The sequence below is a fragment of the Phyllostomus discolor genome, chromosome 12 (assembly GCF_004126475.2).
Source record: "Phyllostomus discolor isolate MPI-MPIP mPhyDis1 chromosome 12, mPhyDis1.pri.v3, whole genome shotgun sequence".
NCBI classification, from domain to species: domain Eukaryota; kingdom Metazoa; phylum Chordata; class Mammalia; order Chiroptera; family Phyllostomidae; genus Phyllostomus; species Phyllostomus discolor.
Genome location: NC_040914.2, coordinates 32,767,166 through 32,787,287, shown reverse-complemented (window position 1 = coordinate 32,787,287; position 20,122 = coordinate 32,767,166). Strand labels below are relative to the sequence as shown.

Sequence of the window (20,122 nt, the reverse complement as noted above, 5' to 3'; positions counted from 1 at the left end):
AGCCCACTGCGTGTCAATGCTCTGGTACCTGAGGGAAGGGACTGGAGGTGGGAGATGGTCCCTAGTGACTGTGGAAGGGTTAAAAAGTGTGTTCTGGGTGAGCAGGTGGGAGACTATGGCAACCGAAGAGTAGCCTTGGGAAGCCAGTCCTTTTTTTTGACAGCTTCTTTAGAGTTTTCGAGAAAACCGCTGAGAGAACCCGACAAGCCAGCCCCATTGAGTCACATCAACGTAACAGGAAGAAATGCTGCCCTGGCTTAAGAATCTGCCCACCCTAATTAGGTGTCTGTGCCAATGGGGAAGTGAGTCCATCAGCAAGTGTTTGAAATTGTCTGTGTTGGTGAAAAATACTGGAGCGGGGCTGGTGTCTTTGCAAAGGCAGGTATTTCAGTTCCGGGCTCCCTTTTCCCCAGAGCGGCCTGATGACCGCAGGCAGGCTCCCAGAAGGCCAGCACCATGGGGTGTGCCACAGTGGGCTGCGGCCGTCAATGGGCCAGACACCAAATCCCTTCTCGGATTTTCAGTTGCTGTGTGTCGTACACACAGCTGTAAACTGACCTTGCCTCAGCCTGTGGGCAAGAGAGCCCTTTGCAAATGTGCCCAGGGTGGAGGAGGAAGCACCTGGTGTGGTGACCATGTCTACTGTTTTCCCCCTCCCTGAGCTCCAGACAGCTCAGTGCAGAGTAGTGGCGGGGGCAGGGGTGGGGCAGGACCGTCACTCACATCTAAGCAACAAGGAGCAGGTAGTCTGGATCACCAATAACTTTTTCTCTCAAAATATTTTTAAGGGTAGTTTATTTTGAACTGTTAAAAGCCTAGTCTATATCTGATAACCTATACTCAGTTACCATTCAGAAAATTCCATACAGACACGTCATTACAGCTGCAGAACTTCGATAGAATAGGGATGATGAAACGTGAGAACCGGAGAGCACAGGTTTCTCCACGAGTTTATTATATAAAAGGCCCCCGGGGAGCGCTGGTCTCCCTTTCATGGCACGCGGGGAGAGGCCCTGGGTTGGGGGGCACAGCAGCAGGAGGAGCCCTTTCATCTGGCGGGGTTCACAGCGCACCCTGGAGCGCACTGTCTTCCTTTCCAGGGAGCCGCGGTGGGGTGCGCAGTCCTCGCTCGTTGCTAACTCGTTAAAGGGGCAGGAAAGACACCTTGTCCCTCCTGCCAGTTTTGGACAGTAACCGGTGGACCTGTCGTTCTGCTTAAAACAAGGCACAAGCTCAGCGCAGCAGCTGCAGCTTGTAGTGAAAGGATATATCATGTCTCTCCTCAGTTAAAAATACATAATCCTTTTATTTTATATTGCAGTAAAAGAAATTGACATCGTACACACAGAAGACTAGAAAGGGGAAGCTACCTCTGAATGTCCAATAATTTAAGCGTATTTGTATGTGAAAGTAGCATTTAACACTTACGTTTTGGAGTAAAATTTAATCTTTGGGGACACATGGGGGGACTGGGGACTTGGAGGAGTAGTTCCGCTGCGCCTGCTGCGCGACTCGGCCCGAGATTCCCCATGAGGGGCCGTCCTTCCCTTATGGGACACGAGAGGATGCTGGCACGGAGGGAAGACTTTGGATTGTCTATTTAAATGCAGGTAATAATTAATCAAAATTTATTTTTATTTTAAGTGCACTTCCACATGCTTTGTGTTTAAAAACAAGGAACTTCCTAACGTTCTTGCAACTGGCTCAACTCACCATTACTTTTGGCCGAATGCACTTTTCCCCAGTAAACTTAAATGACAACGACGACAAGAACACAATGAGAATGGAGACAAGCCCTGTCCTTCACCTACTAGGGACGGTGACTGGCTACAAAGCAGGTCACTGCGGGACACACGAGGACGACACTGGCACGAGTGGCTGGACTCGGTAGTGCGGGGACTAAAGCAGAGCTCTGAGGGCTGCAGGTAACATTCCAAGTTCTCCCTTCCATCTTTATTGATTTCAAGATTTTGCACAGAAAACTCTTTGGGGACTAGAACAGCAGCAAATGCATCACACTGTTTTCAAGACTTCAAGTTTCAAAAGCAAATTGTTTAAAAAAAAAATACAGTTCCTGATTTGAGTTGGCTACAGGGACGAGGCAGAGCGCGGACTCACTCCGAGGTTGGCTGCGTGGCCCGCGGGCGGGCGCGCCCCTCCTTAGGGGGGTGGTTTGGTTGGTGGGTGTCTTCTTAGTACTCAAAAAGGCTCAACCTCAAGCAGTAATAAACACAAGCAAAAGTGATTTAACCATTAAAATAAATATTCAGAAAAACCTCTCTGTACATACAAGTGAAAGGATAAGTAATACTTTCACACAAAAAAATAATTATAATAAAGGCTTTGTTCATAGAAGTAGCTGACTGTGCTGTCTGTCCCAGCCCCCAGAGCCCCGGCAAGGAAGGGAGCGCGGAGACGGTGACACGCGCCCGCTACCTCACAGCCTGCGCGCTGGGCCCCACCCTCCACCTCAGCCCTCCTGGGGTACATGTTCACATTGCAAATTTCTTTTCCTTTCACTGCTTTCCTTCTTTCTCTCTCTTACAGCATGCCAAACCCTTTGGCGTAAGTGATGGCCTTCAACAATCTTTCTTTGAGTTTCTCTTTGCTGGAGTATTCCGGCAGTAAAAGGACATTAAAGCAAGTATGAGATGTAGGCAACCTAAACAGAAAAAGGGGAGAACAGAACCGTTAGTCGGGGGTGGGCGGCCCTACTGTGTACAGCTGAGGGCTGGCAGTGCAGCCTGCACCACAATGCAGGGGGTCGCCTTTCCACTGCTGCAGCACGACCGCCAAGCCGCAGGTTGTCTGTCCTTCACAGCTCGCGTGAAGGTGGGGGAGCTCCCTGCATCTACTGAGCCACGGTGGAGACCCCAGAGTTCCCGGACACGACCTCCTCTCACTGAAGCTGCAGGGCTGACGTCTCAGGGAAGGTAAGGCACTCGCTTTAAGGTGGGGCTCTATTCAGACTTGTTGTCAAGGTTTCAGTGTGCTCTCTAATACTTAGTAGTCCTGACAGCGTGCCTGTGTGAATGCTGTCATAACAAGTATAAATAAGCTCACATTAACACCGGACGCAGAATACGAACAGAAACCTTTCTGCACATGGGAAGCAGCAACTCTGATCCTGCTCACGCATGCTGAGTAAAGACCATGCGTGAGCAGGATAAAGGCTAACCACAGATCCCTGGAGTAATCTGGACTATGAAACCGACAGTGACAGTCCGGTGCCAGGCGACCTCCTGAGCCTCACCTTAACCACTGCAAACATCACCCAGTATGGCTTTCTATGAAAACTGCCACGCATACCCATGTGCAGAAATGTTAGTCAAGTGAGCCCTGCAGTCACTTTTAAGGAGGCCAGCATTTAAAAAACGTCCTGAAACAACAGCACAACTCTCCCTGCAACTATGCTCAGGTGGCTTGGACACTTCAGTGTGACCACCTAAGGGCTCAGGAGTTAGTGCACAGCGCACAGGTGGGCGCCGTAGGTGCCAGCTTTCTGACACGCTGCCCCGTCTAGGCAATTACCGTTCCGTGTCTGGGCCGTTCTTGGCTATGATCATCTTCAGCTTCCCCAGGCCTCCCACAGGCGCTCTGTCTGTGCCCGTCGTGAACTGCAGGAACAGCCTCTTCTGCTCGTCGGTGAATGAGTGCACGATTTCCCAGAACTCCCTGGGGAGGGAAGACACGACACAGATTGTATCACGAATGTGAGTTTCTGGTTCGTGTTAAACTGTGAGGAGAGAACTTAGAAGTCAGCATTAGGAACACTAGGAATTCCACATCTGGCATTTAAGGCTCTTTCCTTATGTTGAACAGGAAAAACCAGGAAGCCTAAGTGTCCTGCAAGAGCAAATAGTGACGTGAAGTGGGGTGCATCATCAGTGACAAAAGACGAGACCAAATCACATGCATGGAAACTGACTCGAAGGAAAGGCTCAGAGGGTGGGGCTGCTCCAAAGTGTCCACACAGGAGCGGGCTCAAGACAGAGCCCCCCACCCCGGCCTCCCCCAAGCCTCCGTGATGGAGGGCAGGCCCTAGTCCCCCTTGTTACACTTTAAAAACAAAAGACAATCTCAGGAAAAGAATATTTGGATATCCGTAAATTTAATAGACAATCATTGGTTCAAAATTTTAGGAGAAAAACAGTAAAAACTAGAAACGTTTTTAATGTTTAATCGGCAAAAGAGTGATAAAAGTACTGATTTGAAAAGTCCTTCCCAGCACCCTGGTGGAGAGCAGCACGTTTCCCACGCCTGTGATCACAGCACTCACGCTCCAGTCTGCATCCCTGTTACCAGACACTGCAGCGCAGGTGTGCACCACCCAGACCCTGGTTGTCCACTCAGACTGGCTCCCTTCCCGCAGACCTCGGTCTCCTTGAGAAGACGGTACTCTCTTCTAGCAGTTAGGACACAGCAAAAGCCATACCACACATGGTGGGTTGGCAGGCAGCTCGTCCACTGTAGCCCAGAGCCCTCTGTCTGGGCCGCAGTCAGCCCCCTCGCACTGTGGGGTGCCCTGCAGCTTCTCACAATGAGGAAAACACAAATTACAGTAGAGTGGAAGAGCATTTCTCAGGCAGCAGGCAAACACCCAAACTTCAGCTAGGTTAAGTGATGTTATTTCTTCCTGCTGGTGGGAGTGCGGATGGCGCGGTTTCTGTGCCAGACAACGTGGTGTCCAGCAAAACTACATCTATGCCTGTATTTGATGCACTGGTCCCACCTTCAGCAATGTACCTCAGTGCCATCCCTCACGTATGTACGAGTAATCCTTGTGTGAGATGATTAACTGCTTCTAATAGCAAAACAGTGGGACTAACTGGTGTGGCCATGACACTGAGTGTTCAGCCAAATGGAAGAAAGGGGAGACAGCTCTCCAGATAGGTGGTTCCTGGCACGTGTGGGAAAATGTCGCACCAGCTCTGTACCTTGAAAAACACCTGCAAGCAAAAACATTTAATTGCAAAGGCCATGCCTCATACCCAAAACTGACTTCTAAATGCCATTCCCTAATAATTTTTTTACGAAAATGGCATACTATCAGGCCTCTAGGTAAGCTAAAAGAAAATCCCAAGATTTGAAGATCATGGTAAAATCGTAATAAGATTGAAACAAATTAAATACACAAAATCCCACAAGATCATAATCAGAAAAGCGAATTTCAATTGCCAGTATTAAATTACATTAACTGCATACTGTAAAAGAAAATTCTTTTCCAAATCGCCGTTTCTCCCCCAACCCCAGGGAAATCATGGATTCAGGTAAGGGAGTATTAACTAGGAACCATGAGGGTGCGAGGAAGTCTGGAAGTCCGTCACAGCAGTGACAGCGTGATCTGGATTTTGCTTTTCCTCATGAATGCTCCCCCCTGCTCCATGAAAAAGAGCAAACGGGATGGGAAGACGAGACTTGGAGGTAGTTCCTTTTACAGAACGAGGAAACAAGCTATACCCTGACCCTCCCATGTGCACAGACAGGAATCCCCACGGGCAGCTCCAAGACCTTGCGGGGGAGGGACGCAAGAGCAGAGGGAGGTCCCAGAGAAGGGAGCCTCAGGACCACAGGTCGGCGACTGCAAAGCACCAGCAACATGGTTCAAGTACAGGATCCAAAAATACACGACAGTCCAGGCCCTTGAAACTCTGGAACACCCAATTCACTCCAAAGCAAACCCCAAACACAGGAGGAACTGGTTAGGTAACATCCACACAGATGACATCAAGAATAATGAAGGCAAATAAAAATAAGGCAGGAGGGGAGGAGAGGCCATATTTTTTCATAGTTGTGCCAAAACAGACACAGAGCCCTCCTGGCCTCTCCTCCCTCGTGCAAGGATGGAAAACTTACTTAACTTTTAGAAAGTGAGCAACCCAAAGGGACTGAACTCAAATTGAGTTTAAAGAAAATGTTTTAAAGCATAATAAAGGCTATGACAACAGTTCTAGAAAGCTGTAATAGAAGTAGGCAATAATTAGAAATAAAAAGATCATGTCAAAGTACAAAGAAAACTAGAACCACCAGGCAAATTAAGCTGCGTGAGAACATTAGAGAAAAAGAGAAGATAAAAACCCTAAAAATCAAAAAGAAAGGAAGTCACTCTTCTCTGAGGCTCTGCCACCACCGCCCCCAAGCCTGGCTGGGATGCATAGGGCCCAGTGATCACATTTCTGGGCATCTGCCCCCCAAACACAAAAACATATATTCACGTAAAAATCTGCACGTGGATGTTGGCACAGATTTTGTTCCCAGCAGTTAAATGACCCAAGTGTCGTTTGGCAGCGTGGACAGCTGTTCGGCAGTCTCCTGCACAGCCAGAAAAAGAATTGAACTGCCACCACCTGACTGAGTCCCAGGACCTCATGCTTGCTGGGAGGGAGCATGGGAACAGGACAGCCTCGGGGCCAGCCCATCCAAGTAAGTGGGTGAAGCACCTCGGAGATCTGAGCTTGGTTCAGACACTGTGCCACCGGCCGTGTCCTGATTGACACGGTTCTGAAGGGATGGAGGATGCACTGTTGTAGCCAGTGGGTGTAGTGTCCACAGGACCAACTGTGACTGAAGAACGAGGTCTACTAAATCTATACTCACATATAAAAATAAATCTTAAAACACAAAGAAACCTCAAAGGCCCAGATAGTGTCACCAGTGAATTTGATCAAATATTTAAGGTAGTAAAAGTTGATTTAAAAAAGTCAATATTCCTCATTATTATTGATTAAAAATTCATCACAAAATAACAGAGCAACGTATTTATAAACAAGCCACAAGTTGGACTTATCTAGGAATGAAAGGCCAGTAGATAAAGTGATTGAACATGGCAAAGCTCAATGGAATTAACAGAAGGGTTCAAATCTGAGTCTGATCAAGCCTTCGAAACAAACTCAGGAGCACTTTAAGAGAAACTGCAATCCCTGCTCCTCACCCCAGAAAGGCAGGAGGGGATGGGGGAGGGCATTTGGAGAGAGAACCTTGGTGACCACGGCAAGCATGGACTTGGAGTTTTACCAGCGGCTAGAAAACACGCACAGACGTGCTTGCAACTCAGCATTCTCAGTTTTTATTAATCCTTATATTAATGCTGTACTTTTAAAAGTTCACATTTTCAAGACATTTTAAAAATTTATTTTTATAACATTTCAGTGGTGTTTTTACATTAGAGTTTCAAACTCTTACTCTTTTCCTTTCAATGAATTCTTAATAGATTACTTGAAATTGTAAAATACAAAACCAAGATACCAATAATCCTGGGGACAACTTTTCCCCTGGGATTTTAATCACTATTCTAAGTCTTTTAACTCCCTACTAATAGTAGACTTAGACTCTCTTCAATGAGTTAATATTTCCATACTGACAAAACTAAGCAGCTGCATTTTTGTCTAAACAAAAAGGCACCATGGAGAACAAGCTGATGGTTGTAGAAGGGAGGGGGCCGGTGGATAGGAGAGGAAGGGAACTAAGAAGCACAGCAGAGGAACAGAGTCAGATAAATATCCTAGTCACTCTGTTCAGGGCCACCGGACCTGCTGTGGCAATTGCTTCCTAAGTTACATAAATGTCTACACCTGAAACCAATATAATATGTGTTAACCGGTTATTTCTTTAAATGTAATGATAGGGATCTTAAAACAATCAAACACCTCACCTGATCAGAACAGAGTCCCTGGTATAGCCACCATCATATTCCGTAGTTTCTTCTAGGGCTTGGAAGTCGAGATTCTGCAAATTCAAAAACACGTCTCAGCACCTCTCCCCCACACCAGTATATATGACACTGCAGGGCGCTTTTGCAGGCGCCGCTTTCTTACCCGGCTTCCACATATGAGCAGTTCAATTTCCTCTGGTCTGAACAGGTACTTTAAGGGAGATTCATTGGTCACCATATGAAAACCTCTCCGAAACGCCTTGAACTGTTTTTCTACTGATTTATTGAGAATGTAGTCAGAATAGAGATTGACAAATTCCTGCAGAAAACAACCCCAAAAAAACTATGAATTATGCAAACAAAACAGAAGAAACTAATGGGCTTCATAGCTTTATTATATTTGTGTTTATTTTCCCAAAGAAAAAACATGCGAAAACATCTTCAAAACTTTGAATTACGTGCAAATGAAAATGCCTTCAACTATTTCCCAGCTGTCTGAAATACCAATGCTAACTGGTAAACGGGTTGTACATACGCACTAACACACGAGTGTTTCAATTCTGGCACTTCATTAAGTAAGACATCACGCCACTCGGGGGCCTCTCCGCTGGCTGCGCACACGCAAGAGCCGCACAGGGTGTGACAGGATGACTTTGAACAAACCGGGGAGTCTCGTGGTTGCTCTTCTGGAATATTTGGGACGCTAGCTGCCTACTGTACTCAATTCGGCAAGAACCTGTTTTACTCGACACGTTACACCAAACTACAAGAGGAAACCCACTTTTTATTCTTCATTAGTAAATAGTTTATCAAAAACCAGTAATCTAAACACATTTTTAAAGGTTAACTATTTATCATAATGGTCCTGCTACGTTCTGATTATTCCCTTATGTCCATAGAGAACACACAAATGTCATTTGAAGAATACCACACTCGTGTGCCACCATTATGTGTTTGGTGATGAGAACCATTTGGCTTCATGGCAGCTTCATGGAGCCACAAGTCACCCCCACTCCCCTATCCCTCCCTACAATGGGCTGGGCGCCCCACTGCACGCTCTCCTACCGGCTTACTTCCCAGATTTAGAAAGTGGCTGCTGCATTTTCAGGAGGTTAGTTACTTGCTTCCTTGGTACTTCATACAGACGGTATGAGATGATGTATTTTGCCGAGTGTAATGCGCTCCTGTGTACATGCACACCTCTGTTTTTAGCCCAAACTTTTCAGGAAAAAGACCTTCCATTTTAATTTTTAATTCATTCGTTCATTCTTGCAAACAAAACGAACTAGTGTATTCCAGGGCATTATTTTGTATACAGATATTATTACTTTCTAGAGTTACACTTTTAATGCAAAAGCATAACATAAGTTAAAAACATTTATATAGATAGAGAATTAGTGCTACCCATCATTTATATCCTCCTGAAAAATTGGGGTTTTTTAAACAAAGGCTCATTATACACAGCAAAAGATGGTGGTACTTTTAGAACCACAAACATTATGTTCTGAAATAGACATAGCGAGACAAAAACATTCACTACCTTCCTGTTTTCGTTTGTGATGGGAATTTTGTCCCCGTTTTCCTTGAGATCGTACATCATCGGGTTGCCGAAGAGGTCCGTCTGTGATATCTGGAAAGTGATCATCATGTCGTCCTCCACGTTCCCTTCATACTCCAGTAAGTCTTTCAGGCTCTGATAAAGAACCTACAGGCCGGAGAGAGAAGGTCAGGGTCACCGCAGAATCACAAAACACAGATCGCAGCCTCCTGTGCCCAAAATAGTTGACAGCACACCCTCTGTTGAGGGGCCCCTCCCACTCTGGTTTAGGGATGGACTCCCCACTAGGCTCGGGGTCCGGGTCAGGGAGCCTGTAGGGGGAGGGCCAGAAGCACTAACTGCAGCCACCCAGGTTCCTGCTCCGGCATCCTGGCAATTTCTGACGATCTCATTAAAAAACAATGTTTAAAAACACTTAAACCCTTCCTGCTTGCTCAGACAGCAATACATTGATACATATAAAAAATTTCCCTTGTGAGACTGTAAATGGTAACGTGGATCCCCAGCGAAAAGACTTACAGGGTGAGAGTCTCCCAAGTCACGGAAAGTTCCTTTCTTCCCCATCAGCTTCCTGTAGACCACCATGGGGAAGTGCACGTCCAGTATGCAGTTGTTGTAAATTGCCAGGCCCAGCACTATGCCAATCAGAGTGAACTGCCCCTCAGTTTCAAAAGAGGATGGGTTAAACCAAAACAGTTTTGTAGATTCATCATATGTGAACATACCTAGAACAAATAATTTTGAAAAATACATTACTCGTACACTTTAAAAGAGTGGTGAACAGTGGTGAACAATACAACTAGAAAATGACACATGAAGTTATATAGTGTACGCAATTATTAACTGGCAAATGTAGGACAGTATATATTTTAAAGAAGCCAAGGAAATAATAAGCAATTATTGTGGCATTTTCCAAGAAGTTTCAGAAAATGTTTATTAAATTCAAGTTCTCTGATCTAATACAAATGATAGTAACTGCATTCACACTTCATACTTTCTCCACTGAAAGGGTGAAAAAGCAAAGAAAGGAAATTATTTTCAAAATATTTCACTCAAAGACACTTTAATCCATATGTACTGTTTTAAAGGACAATTTTGGATTTCATTAAGGGAGAGTTCTGTTATTTCAAAAGTGCACAGTGACCCCATGAAACGGCTCCAGCACCTCCCTAGCCAAGCCTGACGTTGCCACGTGTAGAAGCTGAGGTCCGTCCGATATACCTGGACTGCGTCCCATCATTGAATTTACAACATTTTCAGTGTTTTTTAGTTGGTACTTGAAAACTAGGTAAAAATGGTTTTAAGAATTTGATGTGAAATAACAGGGTATTTAAACAGAACTGCAGAAATCCATAAAGCCCGTGAATAAATTGATTGTAAGATTTTTAAAAGCTTAACAATTGGTATTCATTTTCATTCAGTCTGAGTTAAATATAAAAGGAACTGGAAAACAATTCCAAATTAAGCTAGGATATTTTTCTATTGCAATTTAGTATTCATGAATAGTATCCAATTTGTACTTGAATTTCGGTTTACATTTAAACTTTTTACAGTCCTAAATTACAACATAACTTGGAGTACTAAAGGCTTCATGTAGTTATATAGTATTGAGAGGGTCAAAACCAGCTTAAGATAATTACAGCTAATTAATAAATAAGACAAAACTTTACAAATGTACAAAAGCAACACACTACAAATTCAGTATAATACACATTTCACAGCTGAATGCTCTTTGTCTGAAGGACAACTGGAAGTACAAGGAGACTGCACTTTGGACACCTTTTCAGGTTCCAGGGAAAAAACCACTACCACACATAAAGAGCATGGGTCTTTTAAATTTGGTATTTCTCTGCCATCAAGTACAAATGTGTACTGCATGTTTTTTTCTTAGAAGGATTTCCAAATATAATGGAAATACACTTTAGAGCTGATTTCTAACATTCATAGATACATCAGAACCTAGTGCTAAGGTTTACCAGACTTAGGAAGCATATAAATTAGTTTCCTGTCTCAGAAAATGGTGTCTTGGTTCACTCTGAGCAAATGACACAGCTTTCTGACTATGAATTAACAGTAGCTACAATACATCGTCTCACCATAACTGCAGTGGTCATGACCTTAAAACATCAACTTCCATTTGTAGGTATACGTGTACATTGTGACAAACTGAGGGTGACAGCAATGAATGCCGCTCAAACTGAGGAGTGATGGCGCTCAGGAAGTCACCTGCCTGACTGTGGGTTCTGCCCTCACCACTTGGAGGGCAACTTTTAAGGAAGAGCCCCTGTATCAGTCCTGCCTCCAGTCTCCAAACTGACACCCAGGGGCTCCATCGCAGAGAGGGGATCGGTCAGAGTGACTCAGCCCACCCCCGGGGCTGGCTCTCCCTGTCCCACTCTGCCTGTCAGAGAAATTCCAAGTCCGCAACATGCAGATCAGACTTCCCCAACTGTGCTGAGGGGCAACTCTTCTGGGAGGCAAAAGTTACCAATCAGATGCAGGAGAGAAAAGGCCTGGGGGACTGTGGTTAAGGACCCTTATTGGGTGCCGTCAGTCAGCACTCCCAGACTGGGGCAGTACACACCTCCCAGGCATTCCTCACATCTTCGCACCCCTGATGTAGCGCACTCCCATTTCAGGAAGGCTGTGAGTCGGATCAGAGGAAGAGCAAAGAAAACCTCCTAAAGTACTCTGAATTTATTTATCGAATAGAGAATCTCCTATAAAATATGCAGCTAAGTAAATAAGAACTTCAGTAAGCGAGGCAAACTAGTCCCAGAAACCCCCCACGAAAACCACCTGTCGTTGCTCTTCTTAAGCGGGCACATCAGAACCCAGGCACACAAATTCTATTTTCAGAAAGACAGGGCGCATCTGTAAAGTATTTACCAATATCCGGATTGAAGATTTCCTCCACAACCAGCTGAAAAAATTCTTTGGAAACACCACCCTCATCAACTCCTTGTTCTCCTTCGAACTCCACGTACAGCTGTTTCTTCAAGTCCGCAGGGTTTTCCATGGCAATCATCTCTAGCTAGAGAGTGGAAAGACAGTGAAGAGAAGGTGACTGCCAGTGTTGGGAGAAAAACCAACTAAAAACAGTAGCAAAAGAAACACGAGCAGGGCGAGGGGCCAGATTCAAGATCCTGACTTGGCTTGCTTTTAACTGGGAAAAAGCAGCAAAGTGGTAAAACCCCAGTAAAGACCAAGACTTACTTTGAAATAGGGGAAAACAGGACAAATTAAACTGGCGTAGAACATTAAAAGGGTTACGTTCTAAGTTCTGATGTTAGTGCTGGGAACTGCCCTGCCTGGTATCAGAAGCTGTAACCTACCATGGCTGGGTGAGCGACCTTCATACTGTAAGCCCCAAGGTCGCTCAGAGGAGACAAAGCTTATCTCCCTGCCAGGGCTGCTGCTTCTGCTCTTTGTAGTACATCCCTAACTGGCCCCCAATGCTTGTTTAGCCAATGACAAGATTCCCCAACAGGGAATGACCTAAGACAGGCACGATCACGTGGGAGGCCCCCCAAGGATAGACTTTGGAGGGCACGACAAAAGGGGTGATCTACCCTCTCCCCTCAGCTTTGACAAATCCTGAGTCCTCATTCTGTCTGCAAGAAGTCTTCAAGGACAGATGGCGGTGCAGCCCTGTACTGGAAAGGGTGGGTTCCCCAGGTGATCAGCCGTAAGACAGAATATGTAAAATCCTGGAAATCTGCTTTGTTTAGAATGCTCTCAATTAAATAAGGGTCCCAAGCAAGAGAAGTAAGGTTGTTCCACAAAGTTTCCTAGCTCTTTAGCTATCTGACCCTGACTCAAAAAAGGTTGATCCTTACTGCCTGACAGTGGTTAATGAGCTTTACCTGTATTCGTGTGCAAATGAACCCAATAAAAGGCCATTGAAGGCTCCTACCCCTTCTCCTTTGAGACATCAGCCACCTTTCCTCCCAAGCAGATCATGTCTTGTTAGACATATTCTCAGGTAGCCAGCCCTCCCCCCCACCCCCGGTCACATGCATCTTAGGAAATTGGTAGCATATAGTAGAAAACCAATCGGCTTTTGTCATCAACAGGAAAGTTGCACTATAGGGTTAGGACAGTAAAATTCATGACTACTTATTTCAGCAAAAACACTGCAATGTATTTTGACTTCAAAATTGTTCCCTATGTAGTTTTTTTATATTAGAATAAAGAGATTTAATATTAAGGCATAAAAAATTTGAATAGGGAAGCCATTGATGATCTATAAAGCTTATAAGTTATCAGTTTTATGGATTAGAACACATTTTACTCTTAATTTCTTGAGAATTATGAAACCCTAGTTTCTACTATAAATCTTTACCAATTATTTCTTGATTTCTTTAAATATACAGAATAATGAATATATGTAGTGATTCATGTTATGAAATGAATAATCAAGTGAGAAACACCAGATTCTCACATGAACTATTCTGCAATTTGTGTATCTGAAATTCAGTAAGACGCCTGACTGACCGTCCACCTTACTCACTAAATCAACTTTAAATGCCTTCTGGCTGTTTGAAAGAATTTACAAAATTTGCCAGAACAGAATATTTAAGGGTGCTCAGATTTATTGGCAACTATTCCAAACATTTCTGAGCAATATACAAACATCACTGAAATAGACATAGTCCTAAAATAATTACTTTCGAGTTAGGACTAATTTAGAAATAGTTTGGACACTCTAGTGTGTCTACAACCCAATAGTGGGCAGCCCAAGCCCACTCAGCGGTTTGTCACCTATACTGGGGTCAGAGGGGTGAACAGAATGCACCCCACATGGTAATGACATCTCGTGAGACTGGCTTCAATGGTATGTGCCAACACACATGCATGTCCTGGATATTATATAAACGGTCTCTGACCAGGGGTTACATAAACACTTTAAGAACAAAGACCAAAATGGTCTTCCAGAAGTCAGCAACTTGGATTCTGTGCTTCTGTGCATTTATAAACTTTAGCCTGAAAGAAGGCCCGCCCTAGGCCACGGTGGTCCCTAGCTTCCATGGAAATGCCACATTCCCCTCTGCACCAGGGTGTCTGTTTCTGAGGGAGCATGCTGTGGACAGGTGGAGCCTGAGGATGGCACACCAGTCCCAACCAACCACTTCCAACCTTCCAAACTAGATCAAGCAGCTCTGTGAAGCCTCAGCTTCCTTGTCCACAAAAGAACGGGATAATACCCTTCAGAAGGCAAAGCTGTGAAGGCGTAACAAAAATATATGGGCATGCGAACTATTACCTTTTAAAACAGCTTAACTCACATTTTGCATTTTTTATTGAAAGAGCTTAGAGCATAGTTTCAAGTTTTGAAAATAACCTTGGGGAAGAAAAATCCAGATGGAAACGTGCTTCAAGGCACAGAATTGATGGGCACATAGTATAAGGATCTTGGGGACCACATTAGAATTTCCCATCTGTGCTCCCATGAGGCTTACCTGTCAGGCCAGTCTCCTGCTGGGCCGTGTCGCCCACACCTCATCTCTCCCCACCCTGGGCATTAAAGCATATGAGTCGGTGCTTACACATGGCCTAACAAACTGGTTGATCAGATGCCATGTGCTCAAAGATGACCAAAATGATCATCTGATGACACAGGAAGCTTCCTTCAGCAGCTGCTCATTCACTTGATGGAGACCCTGACCTCCGATTCTGCGGCCGATAACCATTTAAAGGGTTTGACGGGGAGTTCCCCCGGGGTTCAGACGCCCTGTAGTCTGGACACTGGACAGCAAAAGCCCACTGACCTTCATTCTTAACAAAACACCGCAGGCCCGCACAGTCCTACCAACCCAGTGCCTCTCCGCCTTAGTGCCGAAGGGTTTAAGGCAGTATGTTCTACCCTTGTGATAATTATAAACATTTTCTCTTTGCTCTAGTGTTGACTGTAGAATGAGGATAGTTATATGTTGTGTTGATACATAAAGCACTTAGAAGAATTCCCTGTAGTGTCATATAAAAATCCACTCTTGCTATTGTAACTTTTATTTTAACAGTTCTGAAATGTTTCTCATGCTCAGTTAAAACTGAAACAACTCAGATACTGGCACAAAAAGGTCCCAGTAATGCCCATACCACGCCAATACACAGCACCGACGAGCTGGACACGACTCCGTGCACTGTACGTGCATCTCCTGAGTCCCTGCCACGGCCGCAGGGGGCCAGTGGTACACCTCGCCCCTACGGAGTGGTGGAGGGTCAGCCCCTCGCTCAAGGCAGAGTGAGGAACCAGAAGAGCCGAGACTGGACGCATGCCTCTCACCGGTGATGAGCAGTCTTTTCCGAATTATGAATGAGTTTTGTTTTCTTTATGCTTTCTTGTGTCTTAACTTTTTACATTAATTATATATTAGTTTTAGAATCATTTTTATTCGAATGTTAAGTATGTAAAAATAATTTGAAAAATACTTCATCACAGATCCATGGGGAGCCTTTAAAAAAAATTACTTTTAATTGTGGTAAATGTATATACCATAAATTTAGCAACACGTGTTTCGACAAAGGCCATCATTACATACAACTACATTTCCATTTTCCTTAAAATAACCACTTTCAACTTGCTGTTCAACTGAAGATGAAAGAATTGTAAAGGTATCAATATATCACTTTATGTAATAAATACATACCACTTAAAACTGAGTTTCCAAAATCAAAAGCTGTCTCGAATGTAGTATATTCAGAAATTGGAAAAAATATGGCAGTGAACATTGTGAACCAGAATTTGTATGCATCCTTGGATTGACTCATTTAATAAATATGTGCACCTAGAATTTCGTATGTAGGTTTTCTGGGAGCTGGGTGTACTCTGTATCACTGTACTGCAGACACTGGCAAGATGACAGATTGCTGGGGAAACCAAAACAGCGGGCTGGGTGCAATGACAACCACCCTTCCTGTAGGACTTCCTGTTCATTTTGGCACTCCCGATTTCATCACCTGTTGGATGAAATGATTTCTAATTTCTAAACGTTTAAATGGCTGTGATGATGAAATCCTAGAAAGGCCATTTTTTTTTTTAAACTGACCTGACATCAAAAAGGTCCCAGAATCAGGTGGAGAGGACGACAGTTCAATCAATATAAAAATACACTTGCCAGTCCTGTTTGGTCGAGTGCAGGCTGTGAACCACGATGTGGCTGGTTTGATTCCCAGTCAGGGCACATGCCTGGGTCCCCAGTAGGGGTATGCAAGAGGCAACCACACACTGATGTTTCTCTCCCTCTCTTTCTCCCTCTTCCCCTCTTTCTCCCTCTTCCCCTCTTTGTCAAGGTAAATAAAATCTTTGAAAAAAAATTACACTTGCATATTTACAAGAGTCAAAAGGAAAACCCCAATGTTTAAAATCTGACGGTATCCTGGATACTAATGTCAAATCCATCCTCATGCACAGCTGGAAAAAGCCCTTGGTGCTAGTGAAACCTCAGGGCACGCTGAGCACACCGGCCACTCTGAGACAGAGGAGCACCTCGGACCCCTGGGGAGGGCTGGACTCGAGACTGCTCACACACCACCAGTGGGGAATTCCTGCTGCAGGCTAGAACGGGACTTTCAGGTCACCCAGAGACATGCAGTGTTCCCACTTGTCTAGGAGGCCGAGTCTCTTGTATCTGAAATCCCGGGGTTCTCCCAATGCTGCCACTAATTTCTGCAGGCCGGAAAACTCTGCATTTCACTTCCCTCACACGTAATCCTGAGGAGTTTGGTAAGCGTCACTGTTCGGATGGTGCTGAGAATCTACGTGGGTCCAGTTCTTTCCCCTGTTCTACTTGGAGGACAAATATGGGGCATGAAGTTCTCACTTTCAGTTAGAATTGAGTATGAGGAACAGGAACGGCACCATGCAGTGACCACGTGAGACAGTTAACTGCACCCAGTGGCTCCGGGTGACCTCCCTCCGAAAGCACTGCAGGTGGGTCGAGAAGTAAGACCCAAGAGTGTTTTCAACTATAACTTGGGGTGTCGTTGGGGAGAGGGGCCGGGTAAGCTGTTCTGAGCAGAGCCTCTGGGTGGGGCTTTGCATCTCTGCCTGTCACCCTGATCTGTTCTGGTTCCCAGTTCTGGACTCTCCTGGCTGGTTCCACCTCTCAGCCATTTCTCTGGGCCTTCAGTCTCTACTCCGATTCTGGGACTGAGGTCCTGACTCTGGCACCAAGCCTGACTCCACCACAAGCCCACCCTGCGCCCGAGGTCCTCAGTCACACCCGGGCACCACCCTGGAGTGCGGCACCCACACTGGAGCCCTGGGTTTGAATATCTACACAGCAGAACCTTGGTTGGTTTGGGGTTTTGGGTTTTGTGGGGTTTTTTCGGGGGGGGGGGGGGGGGCAAAGTTCCCCTTCAGATGTAAAAGCAGTCAGGATCACTTCCCAGATGGCAAAATACTACCCTCTTCCAGATACTCATACCTTCAATCTTCTAGCATAAAAAGTAATTAAAGTTTTTCTTACACACACTTTCCCTTGGGAATGTTCTAAGAAAAATGACTACAAAAAGATGTTCTTACAGGGAGTAAAACCCCGTAAAAGCCCCACCCCCTTAGGACCGTCCCCAGTCCGTGGAAGCTGGGCTCTGAGCTCAGGCTGATCACTGGACTAGTCTAAGAAACAGCAGTAAAAAAAACCAAAAAAACATCCTTAACAATCAGTCCTGGAGGAAGTAACCTGGGGACTCCAGGGTCTGCGGTAGTTGTGAAATGACTCTCAGCTACTCTCAGCACAGAGACAACTTACATTTTCTGTTTCACTGATTCTGAAGTTCGCTTTTCTTTGCGCATCCCAACATCTCTGACATCAGGATGCACCGTACAGCGGACAGTATCGCGCAATGGACAGCATTTCTCTTTTTAGTAATAAGGTAACAGCACGTCCTACAATCAGTCTTGTCTAAGGTTTAATAAAACACTGTAAAAACACTAATTCCTCTGTCGCCATCCAAGACAGTTCTGCTAAGAACCCCAGTGGGAATGATTTGCTAGATGGTACGTGACAGCAGTGAATGCATTAAAAATAAGCAAAAGGCCTCCCTCTGTGATTATGCACTGACACCCCCCCCCCGCCTCTTCTAAGCTAGGCAGCCACACCAGGAACAATGGAAACACCAGACCCCACAGCAAACACGCTCGGGAGCGCCCGGCAGCAGGAGCGCCTGCGTGAGTGTGGCTGGCAGGGCAATAGTGTGGGCGTGGTGACATGTAGTTTTATTTTTGAACATTCCATGTGAAATGTTACACGGGCTCCTTGAGTGGGACACGGTTATGTTGCAGGATGACGAGCTCACGAGCCCACTACGAAAGACTGGGTAATAAAAAGGGGCGCTCTCTGTGTCGGACCATGGGTGTGGTGGCTCCCCTCTGGGCCTCACTTGGAAACCAACGCCCCCGAATCCCGGCCCCGAATCCCGAGGCTCCTCCCAGCTCCAGCATTGCGCTCTCTGTGAGGTCTCCCACTTCTTCTCGTCTTCCCGGCCCCACTCCGTAGTTCAAAATGAGCGGGTCCTAAGCAAGTGGGCAACAGGTCTGCTGGCCAGACTCAGACAGAAAGCAAAGGAGGAGACTTTAAAATAGCCAAGTACACCCTCAGGGACTAAGATGTTTGAGATCCATCAGCACTTTTGAAGTCCACCTGACAGGCTGATCTTCAACTACTTCCTGCTGCTAGAACACCATGCCTGTACTGAATTTTTTTTTAAAGGGCAATTATCAATTTGACTCCCAAGATCTTTTGTGATATTTTTAAATCTTTTCACATTGCATTTTTTTGGGTGGGAAGCAGAGGAAGGAAGGAAGCCAGGAGTCGGGAGCAGGGCCTGCTGAGTGTGGCCCGGAGGCCCGCCCAGGACTGCTCCCCAGCTCGGCCAGCTGCCACCGCGCCAGGACTGACTGGGGGACAGCAGGTCACACCACACTCAGCTCTGACGTAATCACATAGAACTCGCTTAAAACACAAGCTGCACACCTGTTTAACAGCTCACAGTGCATTTTACCCTAACACCCAAAGAGGGAACCCTTGAAAACCAAAATGGGCTGCTTCCTCAAAACCCTAGACGATAGTTTTAAAAACAGAAAAAAGTAGGAAAAAAGTACCTAGATTTGTTGGTCCCTCGCCTTGCTTTACTAGTGGAGGACGGTAAGGCGGAGCAGATAGCACATTCACAAAGCAGACAGCCGCTTTGACCTCTGGGTTGACTCTCGCCCCGAGTCCCGTCACTGCCCCCCCAAGGCCAGGCCGAGCAGCCGCTGGGAGCCGGGGCAGGACCCGGCCCTAGATGCGCACACAGCGCGTGGCTCTGGGACGCACGTCTGCTGCCACAGGGGAAGCTCCGAGAGGCCCCACACTTCCCAGGAGCCCACTCCCGGCCCGACCCGCTGCGCCGTGTGTCTAACAAGCTGCCCGATCACGAGCCATGGCGTGCGCTATTACACACGGAGCTCAAAACCACCCAAGCGCAATGAAGAGACACCAGAAAGCAAGCGAAGGTTTTAAAGTATCGCTACTTCCTACCTGTCCGTGTGTTTTGTTAGCACAGAAGACTGCCTGCCTCTCAGTGTGAGCCGACAGCGAACTCTGCTTGAAGCTGCTGACGCAGCAATGCCAGGGGTGTCTGCTGTTACGACTACAATGAACCCCATGACCACGTGCCTTATGACAGATATAAATTCTGTCACAATGCAGGGCGACTGGTCTCTGCTTTCCGGCCAGGCCCACCTCCGTAAACGGGGCACCGAAATTCTTATTTTCAGCGGGCGAAGGAGCGAGCAAGGAAACCCACGAGGGGAAACAGGGTGCTGGAAGGCAGCTACTGGTGTTCCCAGTCTCCTCCCAGCTTGGCCACTCTGAACTGGGGCGACGGAGACTGGCACCCTAAATTGCAAGATTCCTGAAGTAGGTGCT

The 20,122-nt window shown here is 46.0% G+C and overlaps 1 protein-coding gene across 3 annotated transcripts in view; it reads right to left on the bottom strand.

Annotated features, from left to right (window-relative positions):
• Positions 1 to 938: 938 nt before the first annotated feature.
• The window catches only part of UBE3A (ubiquitin protein ligase E3A), a 54,698-nt gene continuing 35,514 nt past the window's right edge, over positions 939 to 20,122 (bottom strand). For 2 of the 3 annotated variants that reach the window (XM_028503668.2, XM_036012794.1), the window contains exons 7-13: positions 12,099 to 12,243; positions 9,729 to 9,934; positions 9,192 to 9,356; positions 7,815 to 7,970; positions 7,652 to 7,725; positions 3,532 to 3,675; positions 939 to 2,662 (exon numbers count right to left, since the gene is read on the bottom strand). In XM_028503668.2, coding sequence (XP_028359469.1) covers positions 2,542 to 2,662; positions 3,532 to 3,675; positions 7,652 to 7,725; positions 7,815 to 7,970; positions 9,192 to 9,356; positions 9,729 to 9,934; positions 12,099 to 12,243 — 1,011 coding nt within the window. In that variant the 3' untranslated portion in view covers positions 939 to 2,541. The remainder of the gene's footprint in view (positions 2,663 to 3,531; positions 3,676 to 7,651; positions 7,726 to 7,814; positions 7,971 to 9,191; positions 9,357 to 9,728; positions 9,935 to 12,098; positions 12,244 to 20,122) is intronic. The other variant, XM_028503666.2, reaches the window with a different exon arrangement.